The sequence below is a fragment of the Cotesia glomerata genome, linkage group LG9 (genome assembly GCF_020080835.1).
Source record: "Cotesia glomerata isolate CgM1 linkage group LG9, MPM_Cglom_v2.3, whole genome shotgun sequence".
NCBI classification, from domain to species: Eukaryota; Metazoa; Arthropoda; class Insecta; order Hymenoptera; family Braconidae; genus Cotesia; species Cotesia glomerata.
In genome coordinates this window covers 17,599,288-17,616,456 of record NC_058166.1, presented here as the reverse complement: position 1 = coordinate 17,616,456, position 17,169 = coordinate 17,599,288, and the positions used below count along the sequence as shown (strand labels likewise).

The window sequence follows — 17,169 nt, the reverse complement described above, 5'->3', positions numbered from 1 at the left end:
TAATTAATTTGTCATAATTTTTTTATAATTTTATACTAATTAAATTATGAAAAAAATTTTTTAGTATTTTTTTATTATGATTAATTATTTATAAAGATTAAGTTTCACAATTTTATTTATTAATTTTCAAGCTTGACAAATTATTTAAAAAATTAATAAAATTAAAAAAAAATCAAATATTGACATACTAAATTTAGAAAATTTTCAATATTGACTTTGAAAGGCAAAAATTTTCCGACATTTTTTAAACAAATGAATTGTGAAGAAATTTTATCCCTTACAATACACTTTTACTCTCAAGATTAATTACAATTAATAAAAAACAATTATTTTTTGCAGACGACTAGACACATCCAACATAATTTTCATCAATAATAAAACAAAGTTATCAGAGTATTTAATTCTAATTTACATTCAACATTCAGCCGAGTGTTTTCATTTGGCAGGAGGTCGCTGTTGCGATAAAGAGCGAGTGAGAGAGTAAGCACATACATTAATTGAAGAGAGAATTTTATTTATTGAGTTAGATGCTGTATTCGTGCAGTCAGTGTCCGGACGCATATCAATTAGAGCAGTACACATAACACATTGTACTAAATCAGAGTTAAAAATTACAAATTAATTTTTGTAAGTACACCAGAACATTCTTTTAAAGGATTATTGATTTATCTTGTTTGATAAGATAATATTTGGTAGTGTACAGTTTAATAATTTTTTTTTTTAATGTAATTACAGTCTAGGTGTGGTGTCAACAAGTTACTTAAAATTATTCTGCCTGGAAACTATAAAAAATTATAATAATTCACTATGGCTGCATTAAATCGACTTATTAAATTATCTGAAGGATTTAAAGGTCTAGCAAGTGCACATGGATATCGATTACAAGCCTCCAAGACTTTTTATACTTATGTCAACGAGCCGGCGATGCCTATTCCTGACAAGGAACCTTGCTGGGTCAAGTCCTCTGAAGAAGCCGTTGAACGAGCTGGTTTAGCATCTGGTAAGATTTATTTATTTATTTAGTTATTTATTTATTTATTAATTTATTTATTTATTTATTCATTTATTTATTTAGTTAGTTATTTATTCACTTATTTATTTAGTTAGTTATTTATTAATTAATTAATTAATTTATTCATTTAATTATTTATTTATTTAGTTATTTTTTAATAAAATTTTTTTATACTAATTTAATTGCTATAAAATTATATAAAAAATTTAATTTTTAAATTTTATAACAAATAAATTACAGTAAAAAAATTTATACTATTCATTTTTAAATTGAATTTTATAAAAATTATATAAAAAAAAAAATTTCATAATCAAATTCAATTTAAAAATTAATACTATCAATTTTTTTGTTATTTTATAATAATTGAATTATTATAAAAAAAATTTATTAAAAAAAAATTTTATTTTATATTCTTATAACAAATAAATTAAAATAAAAAAATTTATTTCAAAAATTCACTATTAATTTTTAAATTCAATTTTATTATTCAATTTTTTATTTAATTATTTAGTTATTTATTTATTTAGTTATTTTTTTATTTATTTATTTATTGACAAATTCAACCTAATTCTTCAATCAAAAATATCTATTTATATCATTATCGGCTCAACATACTTAGTATATTAATTATGTCGGGTATTGAACTAGTTTTTTTAACATCTATTACTTATTAATTGCATTTATTGTGTTGAAACGCTACTTATCTATTTTTACAACCTTTGACGTCAGATGACGGCTGTTCATTTCTATAATAATATTGTAATTAGGTCAATGGTAAAATGCAAAAAAGCAAGATCTAAAGAAAACTTTTAAAAGCCTTGAGTATTTGTTTACATCAATATCAGTAATATATCATAATCATAATCAAAATTATAATTATCTAATTTTGAAGATGAGGTTAATTTATTATTTTAATTGCTCTTTGTGTTTTATTTAAAAAAAAAAAGTAATCTGGTTAATTCAAATACTGACAATTAAAAACTTCTGACCTTTATGGTCTCTGAGATTATATTATCTCAGTGTTGTAAATAAACTCAATAAAACAATCGTAAAGATAGTATAGTTGTTAAAGAAAAAATTATAATTAAAATTTTTATTTTTCTTTAGATCAAATTGTGTTTGTCCAAGGAGCTGCAGCAACTCCTGTGGAATTATTGCGAGGTCTTACTGAGGTTGGAATTAAGTCTAATGTTACAAATGTACGGTTGTGTCACATGCATTTGGAAGGAGCTGCTCCATTTGCAAAGACTGAAAATGCTAGTAAGTATTTTTTTTTTTAAATTAATTTTGTATGAAATTTATATTATTAATGATATTTAATTTATTATAACAAGTATTTAGGCTGCATTCGAAAATGCTCTATCTCTAGATAAATAATTAAGACATGACCTTGTATCTTGCGCACGATTGACATTTTTAAAGATATAAGCTCACCCTGACATTACACTCATCGAGCCCTTTCATTTGAGTACCCACATCATTTTTTCATATATTTTATATATTTATATATACATTACATATATGTATATATGAAAAATATATCAAAAATACATGTGGGTACTCAAATGAAAGCTCTTGATGAGTGTAACATTGGGATGACTTTATATCTTTAAAAATGTCACTCGAGCACAAGATACAAGGTCATTTCTTAATTATTGATATTTTTAAAGATATAAGCTCATCCCTATGATACACTCATCAAGACCTTTCATTTGAGTACTCACATCAATTTTTTATATGTTTTATATATTTATATATATGACATATATGTATATATGAGAAATATATCAAAAATGTATGTGGGTACTCAAATGAAAGCTCTTGATGAGTGTAACATTGGGATGAGCTCATATCTTTAAAAATATCAATAATTTAGAAATGATCTTGTATTTTGTCAACTATTGATATTTTTAAAGACATAAGCTCATCCTGATGTTACACTCATCGAGACCTTTCATTTGAGTACCCACATAATTTTTTCATATATTTATATGTTTTATATATATGTATATATGAAAAATATATCAAAAATGTATGTGGGTACTCAAATGAAAGCTCTTGATGCGTGTAACATCGGGATGAGCTTATATCTTTAAAAACTTCAATACTTAAGAAAGTACAGTGCAATTTAACAAAAGTCATTATATTTAATAAAGCAAACTTTTATTTATTTATTTTTACAGAACACTTTAGATCCGTGAGCTTTTTTATCGGTGGTAATGTCCGAGGAGCTGTGAATGAAGGCACAGCTGATGCTATTCCAATTTTCCTTCATGAAATACCAAAGATATTTAATCAAGATTACATGAAACCTGACATCGCTCTTATTCACGTGACACCTCCAGACAGTAAAGGATATTGTTCATTGGGTACTAGCGTTGATTGTGTTCGCGCAGCTCTTATTAAGTCGAAAAAAATCGTCGGTAAGTTCACGTAAGAAGTAAAATTGAAATAATCATAAATTGCACGTTTCTTGAAGTAGAGATAATTTTAGAGACGTAATTTTTTAATGGGAAATTAATGTTAATTTATTTTAATAGCTCAAGTTAATGAAAACATGCCGAGGACTTTTGGTGACGCAATTATTCACAAAAGTCACATCGACTTTGCTGTTGAGCACAATGGGCCTCTGCCAGCTCACCCTGTTAAGGCACCAAGCGACAAAGAGCGGGCGATCGGCAAACATATCGCTGAAAATTTGGTTGCTGATGGAGCGACTCTTCAACTGGGTATTGGAAGTATTCCTGACGCAGTATTAGCTCAGTTGAAGAACCATAAGAACCTTGGTATTCATAGTGAAATGTTTAGCGATGGTGTTGTTGATCTGGTTAATATTGGATGTATTACTAATAACAAAAAGTCTATTCATCGCGGAAGGATTGTTGGATCTTTTTGTGTTGGATCACAAAAATTGTATGATTTTATGCACAACAATCCATTTATTGGTATGTAATATGATTTTAATTTATGATTCTAAAATTTAGAGATATTTGATGATTATTTAGAAATAATGAATTTTGTTAAATTGCACTGTACTTCTTTAGCTACTGACGTTTTTAAAGATATAAGCTCATCTCGATGTTACACTGATGAAGAGCTTTCATTTGAATACCCACATGCATTTTTGATATATTTTTCATATATACATATATGTAATATATATAAATATATAAAATATATGAAAAATTGATGTGGCTACTCAAATAAAAGGTCCCGATGAGTGTAATGTCAAGATAAGCTTATCTCTTTAAAAATGTCAATAGTTCGCAAGATATTTGTTAAATTCCACTGTACTATCTTAAATATTGACGTTTTTAAAGATATAATCTCATTCGGATGTTACACTCATCAAAAGCATTCATTTGAGTACCCACATGCATTTTTGATATATTTTTCATATATACATATATGCAATATATATAAATATATAAAATATATGAAAAATTGATGTGGGTACTCAAATGAAAGGTCTTGATGAGTGTAACATCCGAATGAGATTATATCTGTAATAATGTCAATAGTTCACAAGATACAAGGTCATTTCTTAATTATGTATCTAGAGATCGAGCCTAAATTTTGAATGCAGCCTAAATATTTATCATCATTATAAAATATTATTATTAAAAATATTATTTTATAAATGATTTTTATATAAATCTTATTAATTAATAATATAAATAATTTATTTTACAGAGATGTTGGTTGTTGATTACGTAAACGACCCAAGAATAATAGCCAAGCAACCAAAAATGACTTGCATAAATTCGTGCATTGAAGTAGACTTAACCGGACAAATTTGCTCAGACAGTATTGGAACACGAATGTACTCTGGATTTGGAGGCCAGGTAGATTTTCTGACCGGCGCGGCAATGAGTGAGGACGGTTTAGGCCAGCCGATAGTTGCATTAAACTCAACAACTGCTGACGGAAAAACCAGCAAAATAACTCCCGTGTTAAAATCAGGAGCTGGGGTGGTGACCAGCAGAGCCTTGGTCAGATACGTCGTGACCGAGCACGGAATCGCGAGTCTGTTTGGTAAGACTCTGAAGCAACGTGCTCACGCGCTTATCAACGTTGCTCATCCAAATCATCGTGAAGCTTTGGAGAAAGCAGCTTTTGAGCGGCTCAAAGGAATGCCCGAACCTTGAACTCGTTAGTTATCTTTATTTGTCGGAAATATCACTAAAGAGTATTCACAATCTGGAGATTAAGAAGAAATAAATTATGGCTTTAGATTGTGCATTCGAACACATATTTAGAGTTTATTTTTTTATTATTATTATTTCATGATAAAATAATGCATTTTTTATCACGAGTTTATGCGAGAGTTCGTAGAACCATTTGTAACATAATATTCTCATTGTAAAAATTTTCTAATCTCAAAATATGATTTAAAATAATTTTTATATTAAAAAATTAAAAATGCCATTTTTATATACAATATGCCATTTACTATTTAATAGTATTTCCAATTATCAATTTGTTTATTTACTTTAAATAAAAGTAATTCCTAATTGAAAAAAAATAAAATTTTTGTTTTATTTATTTGAAGTATAAGACACTTTCAATTTTATTCTAATTAAAAAATTAAAATGTTCTTAAAAAACTAATTATCTTAAAATTTATGACTAAAAAGTTATTTATATTATGAAGAGAATAAGATAAATTTTGTGGTCGGTGTATTTATATGCTAAAATAGGCTTTTATAGTCAATTTATTGTGATAAGTATGTAGGCTGCATACGAAAATGCTCTATCTCTAGATACATAATTAAGAAATGACCTTGTATCTCGTGAACTATTGACATTTTTCAAGATAAAAGCTCATCTTGATGTTATACTCATCAAGACCTTTCATTTAAGTACCCACATCAATTTTTCATATATTTTATATATTTATATATATCACATATATGTATATATGAAAAATATATCAAAAATGCATGTGGGTACTCGAATGAAAGCTCTTGATAAGTGTAACATCATGATGAGCTTATATCTTGAAAAATGTCAATAGTTCACAAGATACGAGGTAATTTCTTGATTATTAACATTTTTAAAGATATAAGCTCATCTCGATGTTACACTCATAGAGACCTTTCATTTGAGTACTCACATCAATTTTTCATATATTTTATATATTTATATATATTACATATATGTATATATGAAAAATATATCAAAAATGCATGTGGGTACTCAAATGAATGCTCTTAATGAGTGTAACATCATGATGAGCTTATATTTTTAAAAATATCATAAGTTGACAAAATACAATATAGTTTCTTAATTATTGACATTTTTAAAGATATAAGCTCATCCTGACATTACACTCATCGAGACCTTCCATTTGATTACCCACATCAATTTTTCATATATTTATATATATCACATATATGTATATATGAAAAATATATTAAAAATGCATGTGGGTACTCAAATGAAAGCTCTTGATGAGTGTTACATCATGATGAGCTTATATCTTAAAAAATGTCAATAATTAAGAAAGTACAGTGCAATTTAACAAAATTCATTATTTAATAAAGCAAAATTTTATTTATTTATAGCTGACAAATCACGGCAGTTACATAGTGACTGCAAAGTTGCTAGTATTTATTAATTTATCAAAGTTGATTCGTTTTTTTTTATTAAAATAAAATTGCAAGTGTCAATAATTGGGTCTTTCACCTTATATGTTCTCTCTTTTATTTTAAACATTATTTACATTTTGATTTAACTTAATTTTATATACAATTTAAAAATTTATTTAAAAATGAAAAAACTTTTCAATTTATTTAATTCTAGTAAGTACACTTTACATTTAAAACCCAACAAAATAATTTAACCAAAGTCAATATCTTTAGGAAGCGTCCCATCTTTCCTGCGCCTCTCAAAATTTTCAAAGAATTCTGAAAAATCAACATAAGGTTGAATTTTAGCATTCCTATCCGGTCGAGTATTTACCGAAGAAGTTTCGGACGTCGACGTGGTATCATTCGTCGAAGGATTAAAATCTGAAACATTGCTGGTGCAAAAGTCACCTTCTTGGACACTTGTAACAGCAGTCTGGATAATCGGGTTGAAGTGAACTGACTGACCACTCGGACTTTTTAAAGCATTCGGCAGTGGAAAATTAAAATTTCTCACCAGGAGTGTAATATCCTCGCGCTTACCATTTTTAGAAGAGTTTTGCGCGTTACTCATGTTCATATCGTGGTGAATCCTCACCACTTTGTCCACGACTGCCTGAGCAACTCCAGTCAGAGTGGACTGAATTCGGAACTGTTCGACTGCCATCAAAGCTAGTTCTTTATTGACCTGGTCAGTACCCGTAGCTTCTTCTAAAGACTTGTACAGTCCGCGGGACATCAAGAGGAGAAATCTACACGAGTCATCCAGGTCAATACCACCATGGATTTCTGGCTCTGCTATTATTGGCTCTGACGTTGACGCTGCTAGTTCTTCAAACTCTTTGTATCCTCCTTTGACTAAATAATTCCCTAGGCACCTTGTGTTTTCTTGGTTACCCAGGTGAGAACCTTTAAATTATTTTTAATTAATTAATTTATTAATCATATTAAATATAATTAAATTTAAATTATCTAATATTTGTCATTTTTGTGATTTTTACTAAAAATAAATTACTACTAAAGAATAAATTAAAAAAATAAAAATTACAATAATTTTTTGACATATTTGCATGTGGAATTTTTTATAATTACTAAAATATTGAGCGCACTTATGACAAAATGTTATTATCAACAATTTAATTAATAAATATTTATGAAAATTAAGTTAGCCGACATTTAGAAATTTTTAGAATTTTTTTTATTGAAGAAATGATTACAAAAAAATAAAAAAAAAATTTCACTTGTAAAAAACTTTAAAACTTGTAAGTGCAATTTTAAAAAAAATTTTTTTGTTTTAATTTAATTAATAGAAAAAAAATAAAATTGTCGGCTTACTTTAGTATTATTCAATATTTTTACATGAAAATGAATAATAATAAAGTTAGCCGACATTTTTTATTTTTTTATTTTACTTAATTTATTAAATTATAATTAAAAAATATTTTTAAAAAATTGCACTTATAGTTTTTGAAGTTTTCAACAAATGCAATTTTTTTTTTAATTTTTTGTAATAACTCTTTAATAAAAAAAATCATAAAAATTTTTAAATGTCGGCTAACTTTATTTTCATGAAAATGAAATTAGCCGACATTTGAAAATTTTTAGAAATTTTTTATTGAAAAAATTTCAATTAAACAATTAAAAAAAAAAATTGTCACATGTAGAAAACTTGAAAAACTACAAGTGCAATTTTTTAGAAATATGTTTTTAGTTGTAATTTAATTAATAAAAAAAATTAAAAATTTTTAGACGTCTGGTAACTTCAGTGTCATTATTTTTACAAATTTTATTCATTAATATTTAACCGCTGTTAAAGTGGTTACCATAGCAACGAAAAGCGACGACAATGAAAACGTCACATCAACTTTTGATTTATTTGTTGAAAATAATCCTAGAAATCATAAAATGTCAGATAACTTTAGCGTAATTAAATAAATACTTTTTTTTTATAACATTGAAATTAGCACTTAATAATTTTTAAATTTTATTAAACAAATAAATTAATTCTAAAAAATGATTTTTTAAAAATACCATTAATATTTTCAACATGTAAAATTTTTTTGCTTAATAATTTTTTAGAAATAAAAATTCCAAAAATGGTCAATTGTCTAAAGCACTGTCGTTAACTGATATTAGAAATTTTTTTATAATTTTACAGCAATAAAAAAATTCCACATGGGGAAATTTTAAAAAATTATTAGCGGAAATTTTTTAAAGGATTTTTTTTTATTGTAATTGATTTTTTATAAAAATTTTTAAGCTGACAATTGTCAGTTTTAATCAATTTAAATATCATTCAACAATACAACAATAATAATTTATTAATTATTAAAAATACCTTGTCTAATCGATTTAGTATCAAGATTAAGTTGCGACAGCCTCAAAAGTTCATCTTCATTCCTTAAATCATGGTCAATACTCAACTGAACAACCCTCAGCACTTGATTACTGTCAGTTTTACAAAGCAGAGCCCGACTATCTCCAACATTAGCCACGTATAAATTATTACGAAAGACTAGAGCGACAATTGCGCTTGTTCCAGCAGCTAGTTGACGGTTTAACTTGTTCAGTTTGTTCACTAGATCCGGAAACTTCTGATAAGCTTCGTATGAATTAAGTTCTTCTGGGATATCAAACTTTAAGCTAGTGCGCTCTGCCAGTAGATCTCCGATTGAATCAAAGTATCCTCTCTCCACTGAAATAAATGCCTGTCTAAAAAGGAACCACAATTAATAATTAATAATTAATAATTAATTTTTAAATCTAGTTATTATTAAATTTACCTGAGAACTTCTTTGACTTCTTCATTAGTACTCTTGCCGTTGAGCTGTCCCAGCAGTATCTCAGCGGCCATCCTCTGCAGAGCGAAATTAGCAGCTCTGGAGCCTTCATGCCCGTCAAATATTCCGTAGACAAATGTCGACTCGTCATATTTGCAATGAAAGCACCTGTCTTCAAATGGATGATCTTCTTGGCGATAACCATCTTCCCTGTAGATCTGGTTAGTAGAAAATCCTACTCCAGACTCTTTGCATACCGGCAATGCATCCGTCCAGTTGTCTTCTGAGTCTTCAAATGCCATCTGTATCATTTCTTTTACTGGCATTACCTAGTACTAATTTTATCAAAATTAATATGATCTTGAAGTTAGATAAAATTAAAATTATCACTCACTTGATAATTCTTTCATTTTTTTACATGAAAATAAAGTTAGCCGTCATCTAAAAAATTTTATGATTTTTTTCATTAAAGAATTATTACAAAAAAATTTTTTTCATTTGTTAAAAACTTGAAAAACTATAAGTGCAATTTTTTTAAAATATTTTTTAGTTATAATTTAATAAATTAAGCAAAATAAAAAAACCAAAAATGTCGGCTAACTTTATTATTATTTTTTAATTTTTACATGTCAATTTTTTTTGCCAAAATTTATTTGTTACAAAAATTAATATATCCCAAATTAATTTTCATTAAAGTTAACCGTGAATTTTTTCAATTTTTATAACAAATTAATTACACTAAAAAAAATTTTCACGAATAATTTTTTACATGTGGAATTTTTCAATTAAATTTTTTCATAATAATTTCATTGTTGTAAAATTATTAAAAAATTTCTAATGACTGTCAACTTGTGTCATAAATTAATTTAGCAGAAATTTGATAATTTTTTTGACAAATAAATAAGAGTGTGGCCATAGGGACCGAGCACTAACTATAGAGGCAGCACATCTGTGGCGGTCCTGTCGCGTTGCTCACGCTACAGCGGCCTCACACTGTACCAGAAACGCCTCGACACCACCAACGATGAGAGAGAAGAGAGGAAACTACAAACCTTCCCGCCTACAAATTATTATTATTATTACTATTATTCCAATTACTAACCTACATATTACGCGCTACAGCTGTAGCTTACTGAAAGTTTATTTATTTAAATATAGTATGAGATATTTCAAAGTGAGACTTTAATCTGCTTGAATTGTTTTTTACACGCTTTATATTAGCTTCACTTGTATGTCAGTTTGTCAGTATGTCAGTAACTCTCCGTGGGTAATCTGCGCGCCTGCGGCCTTCCTTGGTTCTGGTAGCCGTTTCTGGGTTGCAGTCAACTAGTCAGACTAACAACATTCCGAATTAATAAATTACTAGAACTTAGAAAGTAAATATTAAATGTAATTTAAAATAATTAATTTTACAAATTTTAAAATTCCGAAAAATATAATCTTAAATAAAGAAAAATCTAAAGCTATATTAATAGAATCTTTCAAAGTTACAAAGTCTCAATAAATTAAAAAACATAACAACGAAAATTTATACGCCAAAATGAATGAACAGACGAACACTCATTTAGCCGAAAAATGTCAATAATTTTATAATTAGATTAGAAATTTTTTTTAATTAATTTTAAATTAATTAATTTTATTTTAATTTACAGGCATGTATGGAAAACACTCAAATTTCATGATTGTAAAGGTGGACCATCTAAGAAAAATTTCCAATTTTTTGGATGAGTAATTTTCGGCCGAATCATTATTCGGATAGATGAGTATTCGGATGAATATACGTCGGAACAACCCTTTTTCGAAATCAAATTAATTTTAACTCTTGAGGAATATAAGATTTATATTTACTTTTATTCGATAACCCGGTGTTTTATAATTTACAAAATTGTTTTTCGGCTGTTATTCTATTTAAGCTAATGTGTTTTATAAACTTTCAATGCAGCGGAATTTTAAATTTTCTAGAGTTTTAATAATTTGGAATGTTGTCGATCTGACTAGTTGACCGCAACCCCCGTTTCTCAGGCTCGCTCTCCGAAATCGAACTCTGATTCCCCGTATTTATAATATTTATAAATAATTATTTTTTATTAGCTTCACTTGTATGTCAGTATGTCAGTATGTCAGTATGTAACTCTCCGTGGGTAATTTGCGCGCCTGAATATTTTTGATAATCAACAAATAATAGTTTAAAAAAACTAAAAAATCACGCTTTTATAAATAAACCAAACTAAAAAGTAAAAAATAAATAATAGTTTAAAAAAACTAAAAACACGCTTTTTATAGAAAACCAAACTAAAAAATAGAAAATAAATTTAAATTAAGAATAGTGTTAAAAATTTCAATAAATATAAATCAATAATAGTGTAAATAAAAAAAAATGTATTTTATTTTAAAAAGCGTGGGGTGCTTTTAAGATATTATCAAAATAATAATCACTCTACTCATATCTGTCAATAAAATATTTATAACTATTGACACCATGCACCTCACGCTTTTTAAAATAAAATACATTTTTTTTATTTACACTATTATTAATTTATATTTATTGAAATTTTTAACACTATTCTTAATTTAAATTTATTTTCTATTTTTTAGTTTGGTTTTCTATAAAAAGCGTGTTTTTAGTTTTTTTAAACTATTATTTATTAAGGTATATTTTAGTAACAAATGCTGCCAACATAATTTTTGTGAGTGGAAACATGCACGGGTGGGAATTTGCCACACTCCCCCGATTATGGAGGCCCTGTATATTTTTTTCTGTCAAATAGTCCAAACATTATTAGCGATTAGTAAACAATGGAATTAATTAGTACAATTGATTTAGAAGGAGAAGAAATTTCTAAGAATTATGACAAATTTTGTGAAAAGGTATTATATATATTAGCATATTTATTTTGTGATAATTTTTTTAATGATACTGGAATTAAGAGACATTTAATAATTTTTTTAACAAATAAATTATAAGAAAAATTTATTTAAAAAATTCCATCGTTAGAAGCTATAAAAAATTATAAATGCTTTTTTTTTAAAGTTAGTTTATTTTTCAAGAAAAATTTAAAAATTGTCATGTGTCTGCCAATTTCAGTGTCGTTTTTTTTTTTCTTTTTTAATTATGATTGTCTAAAAAATACAATTTAATTTTTTAGCACGCAAAAACTGTAAAATTTGAAGATTTAGACCATGATTCAAGAGAAAAAATTTGGAGTAATTTATTCACTCGGTTACAGAGTGATATATATTCCGCCATTCATGTTAAATGTTTACAAGTTCTTAGAATATTGAGGTAATAATTGTAAAATACATAATACTAAATTTAATAGACATCTAACATAATTTTTAATTTTTATAAAAATTAAATTATACTAAAAAATTTATCAAAAAAATTCCAAGTGCAAATTTTTTAAAAATATTTTTTTATAATGACTGATTTATAAAAAAATGAAAAAAATTGTCAGATGTCTGCTTATTTCTGCAATTATAATATATTATTTATTTTTAATTTACAGTCGTGATAAAAAAGACCTGGACATAATAATAACGGACGAAAGGTTAAACATTATTCTGCTGAAAGCTGATCTAGCTGCTCCAGTTCCTCCACCGTATACAGAAACCACACTCGAAGCAGTAAAATTACTCTGTAATTTAATATACAATTCTCCAAGTGTTCAAATTCAAATAGCAAAAACAGATTGTCTGAAAAATCTAGTCACACGAATAAGCAATTATGACCCAACTGTCACACATAATATCATGCTATTTGATATGAGAATTTTATTTTTAATTACCGCGTTGAATATTCCTTCAAGAAATATTTGCAAAAATGAATATAATGGAGATAAATTATTGATTGACTGCTTGAATAATTTATCCGACAGATTATCATCTTCAAAGGTAATTTTTTTTATTATAAATTATTAATAATTAATTCATTATAAATATTTAATTAATTATTAACAATTAATTATTAATTAATTAATTATTAACAATTAATTCTTATTAATTAATTATTAACAACTAATTATTATTAATTAATTAATTATTAACAACTTATGCTTATTAATTAATTATTAACAACTTATTATTATTAATTAATTACTAATAATTATTGATTATTAATTATTAATAATTAATAATCAATAAAATATTTTAATTTTAGGAAATAGTTGAAGTAATTTGCGAGCTCCTAAAAGCTCTGTACAACATATACATAGACGCAGAGGAAACCACAAAAGAACAATCGGAAACTAATAAAAGATTAGTTAAAATTTTATACAGACTATTGACTTCAGAGGACGTAAAAAAGCTTGACAGCAAAGAATTGCAAAGTGGTATTGCAGATTTGTTGATAGTAATACCGTACACCAGTTTTGACCCTCTGGTACCTCGAATAAGTCCCGAGAATAAAAGCTCTGAAGTTTTTGAAGACTCGGACATGTCAGCAATCTGGGAGCTGGTGAAATATTTAGACGAGTGTTTGAATTCTCGGGAGAATCTTGTTAAAAATACTTTACCTGCTGTGTCGGCTTTGTTGAAGCTTGCAAAAAGCAACAGATGCATACGCAAGTATGCTAGACTCAAAGTTCTGCCGCCTTTGAAGGACGTGATGAAGCGCCCTGAGGAAGGAACAACTTTGCGAGCTAAGTTGTGTAAATTGCTGACGTTCCCGATCGTGGAATTACGAGTTGCTATCTCTGAATTTTTATTTGTTCTGTGTAAAAAAAATGGTAATTTATTTTTTATTTTATCTTTGTAATTTTATTTAATCTTGCAATTTTATTCTAATTAAAAAAATAAAATGTTCTCAAAAAACCAATTATCTTAAAATTTATAATTTAAAAATTATATTTATTAATTTATTAGAGTCGATTTATTTTATTTAATTAAAATAAAATTGCAAGTGTCAATAACTAGTTCAATGTCAATAACTGGGTCTTTTACCTTACACTAAAAAAAGTGTTACTAAAAATTTCCACTAATAATTTTTTACAAGTGGAATTTTTTAATTTAGTTTTTTTCATGATAATTTTATTGTTAAAAAATAATAAAAAATTCCTAATGTTTGTCAACTTCAGAGTCATTTTATTTTTTGATAGATTATCAATTATTATTAATCATTTGATTTATAATTTCAGTTGGTCGCATGATTAAGTACACTGGTTTTGGTAATGCAGCTGGAATGCTTGCAAATAAAGGACTTTTAGGCGGCAATCAACCTGAGACGAATTACTCGTCAGAGTCTGGAGAAAGTGACACTGAAGAGTATACTAAGTACAAAGAAAATATAAATCCTGTGACTGGATGCTATGAGAATCCTAAACCTAGTCCTTTGGAAGGAATGACTGAGGAACAGAAAGAGTACGAGGCTATGAAACTTGTCAATCTTGTTGACAAGTTGTCTAGGTAATAATAAATTATTTACTGTAAAGTAATATTATTTTTATTGATAATTAATTTGTATTAATTTTATGATTTTTAGTGATGGAATCATTAAGCCTTGTACGGTTGGTGAAGATGGCAAGCCAAAACCAATTGAACATGTATTCGAGCTACAGAAAGGTTTAAATTTACCAAAAAATGACAGTGATGAAGATTAATAAATTTATAAATTTATTAAAATGATAATTGATAATTTTCGTATTTATTTTTCAACTATTCAATCTTTCAATTGTTTATCGGTTCAAAATTCATCAGTGTGCAATGATTTTTTTTAATGTTTACTATCGAAGTATTTATTTTATATTATAAAATATTTATAATTGAATTAATCTTTACTTTATTGAAATAAAATTTTGTCTGTGGGAAAAATTAAAAAACATAATACTAAAGTTAGCCGGCGTTTTTAATTTTTTTGTTAAATTATAACTAAAAAATATTTTTTTTTGATTGCACTTATATATTTTTACAAATGTAAATTTTTCTTTAATTGTTTGTAATAATTTTTCATTTATAAAAAATTCTAAAAATTTTTAGATGACGGCTAACTTAATTTTCCTTAAAAAACAAGAAAATTTATTCAGCCGTGTTTTTTCTTGTATACTACCGCCTTAAAGTATTAAATTATAAAAATTATGCGGTGCAATTATGAATTTTAATGGAATTTGAGTACATGGAAATAATAAAATAAAATTAGCAGGGTCCAATTTAAAAAAAAAATTTTTGTAGAAAATTTTAAGACACTGAGATTTTTAATTTTTTATGAAAATTAATTTAGCAGATGTTTAATAATTTTAAGAATTTCTTCAATGAATAAATTATGGCAAACAAAAATTAGAAAAAAAAATTGACATGTAGAAATTTTAAAAAGTTATAAATACAATTTTTTTTTAAATAATTTTTCAAAACAACTGCTAACTCATCGGCTGCTTAATTTCAAAACACAGTAACTTACAATTTTAAGATTTTTTAAAATTTTTCTTATTAAAAAAAGTTTACACGCCAAATTAATAAAATATTTGATTTATTAATAGAAAATAGTTAAATATAAATATTTTTAAGAAAAAATACTTGAAATTAAGGTCTCAAAGTTATAAAAAATACAGCAATACTTAAAAAAATCAGGTATAAAAATTTTGCAGTTACTGTGTTTTAAAATTGGGTAGCCGTCATGTCATAATTTTTTAGCAATAAAATTATCATGGAAAAAATTCAATTAATAAATTCCACATGTGAAAATAAAAAAAAATTATTAGTGAAAATTTTTTAAAGCATTTTTTTTATTGTAATTGATTTATTATAAAAATTAAAAAAAATTGACAGTTTTCAGCTAACTTCAGTATCATAAAATTTTTCATGATTTATAATGCGAAGCATTAGAAAATTTTCTACAATCAAAAAAATTTTTACAGCGTTTTTTTACAATTATTTTTATTGTTATACTCTTGCTATGTCAGGAAAATAGATTCTTTAATTTACAAAAATTTATTTAGTGTAATAAAAATAAGAACAAAAAAAAATTTCTTTAGTTGAGTAATATGACACTAAAATCAGCTGACAGTTTAAAATTCTTTAATTTTATAAATTACTTATAAAAAATTACATTATTAATCTTTTATAATTCTTACATATAATAATAAAGTTAGCCGACATTTTTGATTTTTTGATCTTGTTTAATTAATTAAATTAGAACTAAAAAATATTTTTAAAAAATTGTAATTACCAATTTTTAAATTTATTACAAATAAATTTTTTTTTTAACTTTTTTGTATGATACTTAAATAAGCAGACGTTCAACAATTTTTGACTTTTTTTTTGTTTTTTAATTAAATTAAAACTAAAAATAATTTTTAAAAAATTGCACACATAGTTTTTTAAATTTTCTACATGTAAAATTTTTTCTTTTAATTTTTTTAAAAATAATTTTTCAATAAAATAAATTATAAAAATTTTTAAATGTCGGCTAATTTAATTTTCATTGAAAATTTTCATTTAAAAATTTTTATAATTTATTTTATTGAAACATAATTTAAAAAAAATTAAAACAAAAATTTTCACATGTAGAAAATTCCAAAAATTATGCGTGGAATTTTTTAAAAATAGTTTTTTAGTTATAAAATAAATCAAAAATTTTTAAGTGTCGGTTAACTTAATTTTAATCTTTTTTGTAATAATTTTCAAATAAAAAAAATGTTTACAATTTTTACATCTCGGCTAACTTTATTTTTATAATTCTTAAATGTAAAATTTATCTTATAAAGTCTATTGTGTCATAATCATAATTATTTCGATAAAAAGATAAAACGTCTCTTAAA

The 17,169-nt window shown here is 25.5% G+C and overlaps 3 protein-coding genes across 6 annotated transcripts; 2 read left to right on the top strand and 1 right to left on the bottom strand.

The window, feature by feature from the left end:
• The first annotated feature begins 339 nt into the window (after nt 1-339).
• On the top strand, nt 340-5,264 carry LOC123271335 (4-hydroxybutyrate coenzyme A transferase). 2 transcript variants are annotated; one of them, XM_044737626.1, is made up of 6 exons: nt 340-627; nt 736-1,000; nt 2,120-2,272; nt 3,196-3,435; nt 3,553-3,957; nt 4,706-5,264. In XM_044737626.1, the coding sequence occupies exons 2-6, from the start codon at nt 808-810 to the stop codon at nt 5,158-5,160; spliced, it is 1,446 nt and encodes a 481-aa protein (XP_044593561.1). In that variant the 5' UTR covers nt 340-627; nt 736-807; the 3' UTR covers nt 5,161-5,264. The 2 variants fall into 2 exon arrangements, with proteins under 2 accessions (XP_044593561.1, XP_044593562.1); XM_044737627.1 differs by having other exon boundaries at nt 349-627; nt 741-1,000.
• A 1,523-nt stretch (nt 5,265-6,787) lies between these two features.
• LOC123271332 (TGF-beta-activated kinase 1 and MAP3K7-binding protein 1-like) lies at nt 6,788-10,133 on the bottom strand. Of its 3 annotated transcripts, none has more exons than XM_044737622.1 (4): nt 10,096-10,133; nt 9,425-9,725; nt 8,980-9,353; nt 6,788-7,550 (listed from the first exon to the last, which is right to left on the bottom strand). In XM_044737622.1, exons 2-4 carry the CDS (start codon nt 9,721-9,723, stop codon nt 6,853-6,855), a joined length of 1,371 nt encoding a protein of 456 aa, XP_044593557.1. In that variant the 5' UTR covers nt 9,724-9,725; nt 10,096-10,133; the 3' UTR covers nt 6,788-6,852. The 3 variants fall into 3 exon arrangements, with proteins under 3 accessions (XP_044593557.1, XP_044593556.1, XP_044593558.1); XM_044737621.1 differs by having other exon boundaries at nt 9,425-9,758; nt 10,096-10,131; XM_044737623.1 differs by lacking the exon at nt 10,096-10,133 and adding an exon at nt 9,816-9,856 and having other exon boundaries at nt 9,425-9,723.
• A 1,969-nt stretch (nt 10,134-12,102) lies between these two features.
• On the top strand, nt 12,103-15,051 carry LOC123271331 (synembryn-A). Its single transcript, XM_044737620.1, has 6 exons — nt 12,103-12,289; nt 12,568-12,704; nt 12,928-13,312; nt 13,578-14,145; nt 14,554-14,821; nt 14,898-15,051. Exons 1-6 carry the CDS (start codon nt 12,218-12,220, stop codon nt 15,013-15,015), a joined length of 1,548 nt encoding a protein of 515 aa, XP_044593555.1. The 5' UTR covers nt 12,103-12,217; the 3' UTR covers nt 15,016-15,051.
• Nucleotides 15,052-17,169: the final 2,118 nt, after the last annotated feature.

Coding starts and splice junctions, on each gene's coding strand:
- LOC123271335 (XM_044737626.1), top strand. CDS start 808: ATGGCTGCATTAAATCGACTTATTAAATTATCTGAAGGATTTAAAGGT. Junction 1,001..2,119: donor ACGAGCTGGTTTAGCATCTG/GTAAGATTTATT, acceptor ATTTTTCTTTAG/ATCAAATTGTGTTTGTCCAA. Junction 3,436..3,552: donor TAAGTCGAAAAAAATCGTCG/GTAAGTTCACGT, acceptor TTATTTTAATAG/CTCAAGTTAATGAAAACATG.
- LOC123271332 (XM_044737621.1), bottom strand. CDS start 9,747: ATGCCAGTAAAAGAAATGATACAGATGGCATTTGAAGACTCAGAAGAC. Junction 9,354..9,424: donor GAAGTCAAAGAAGTTCTCAG/GTAAATTTAATA, acceptor GTTCCTTTTTAG/ACAGGCATTTATTTCAGTGG. Junction 7,551..8,979: donor TACTAAATCGATTAGACAAG/GTATTTTTAATA, acceptor AATAATTTAAAG/GTTCTCACCTGGGTAACCAA.
- LOC123271331 (XM_044737620.1), top strand. CDS start 12,218: ATGGAATTAATTAGTACAATTGATTTAGAAGGAGAAGAAATTTCTAAG. Junction 12,705..12,927: donor CAAGTTCTTAGAATATTGAG/GTAATAATTGTA, acceptor TTTAATTTACAG/TCGTGATAAAAAAGACCTGG. Junction 14,146..14,553: donor TGTTCTGTGTAAAAAAAATG/GTAATTTATTTT, acceptor TTATAATTTCAG/TTGGTCGCATGATTAAGTAC.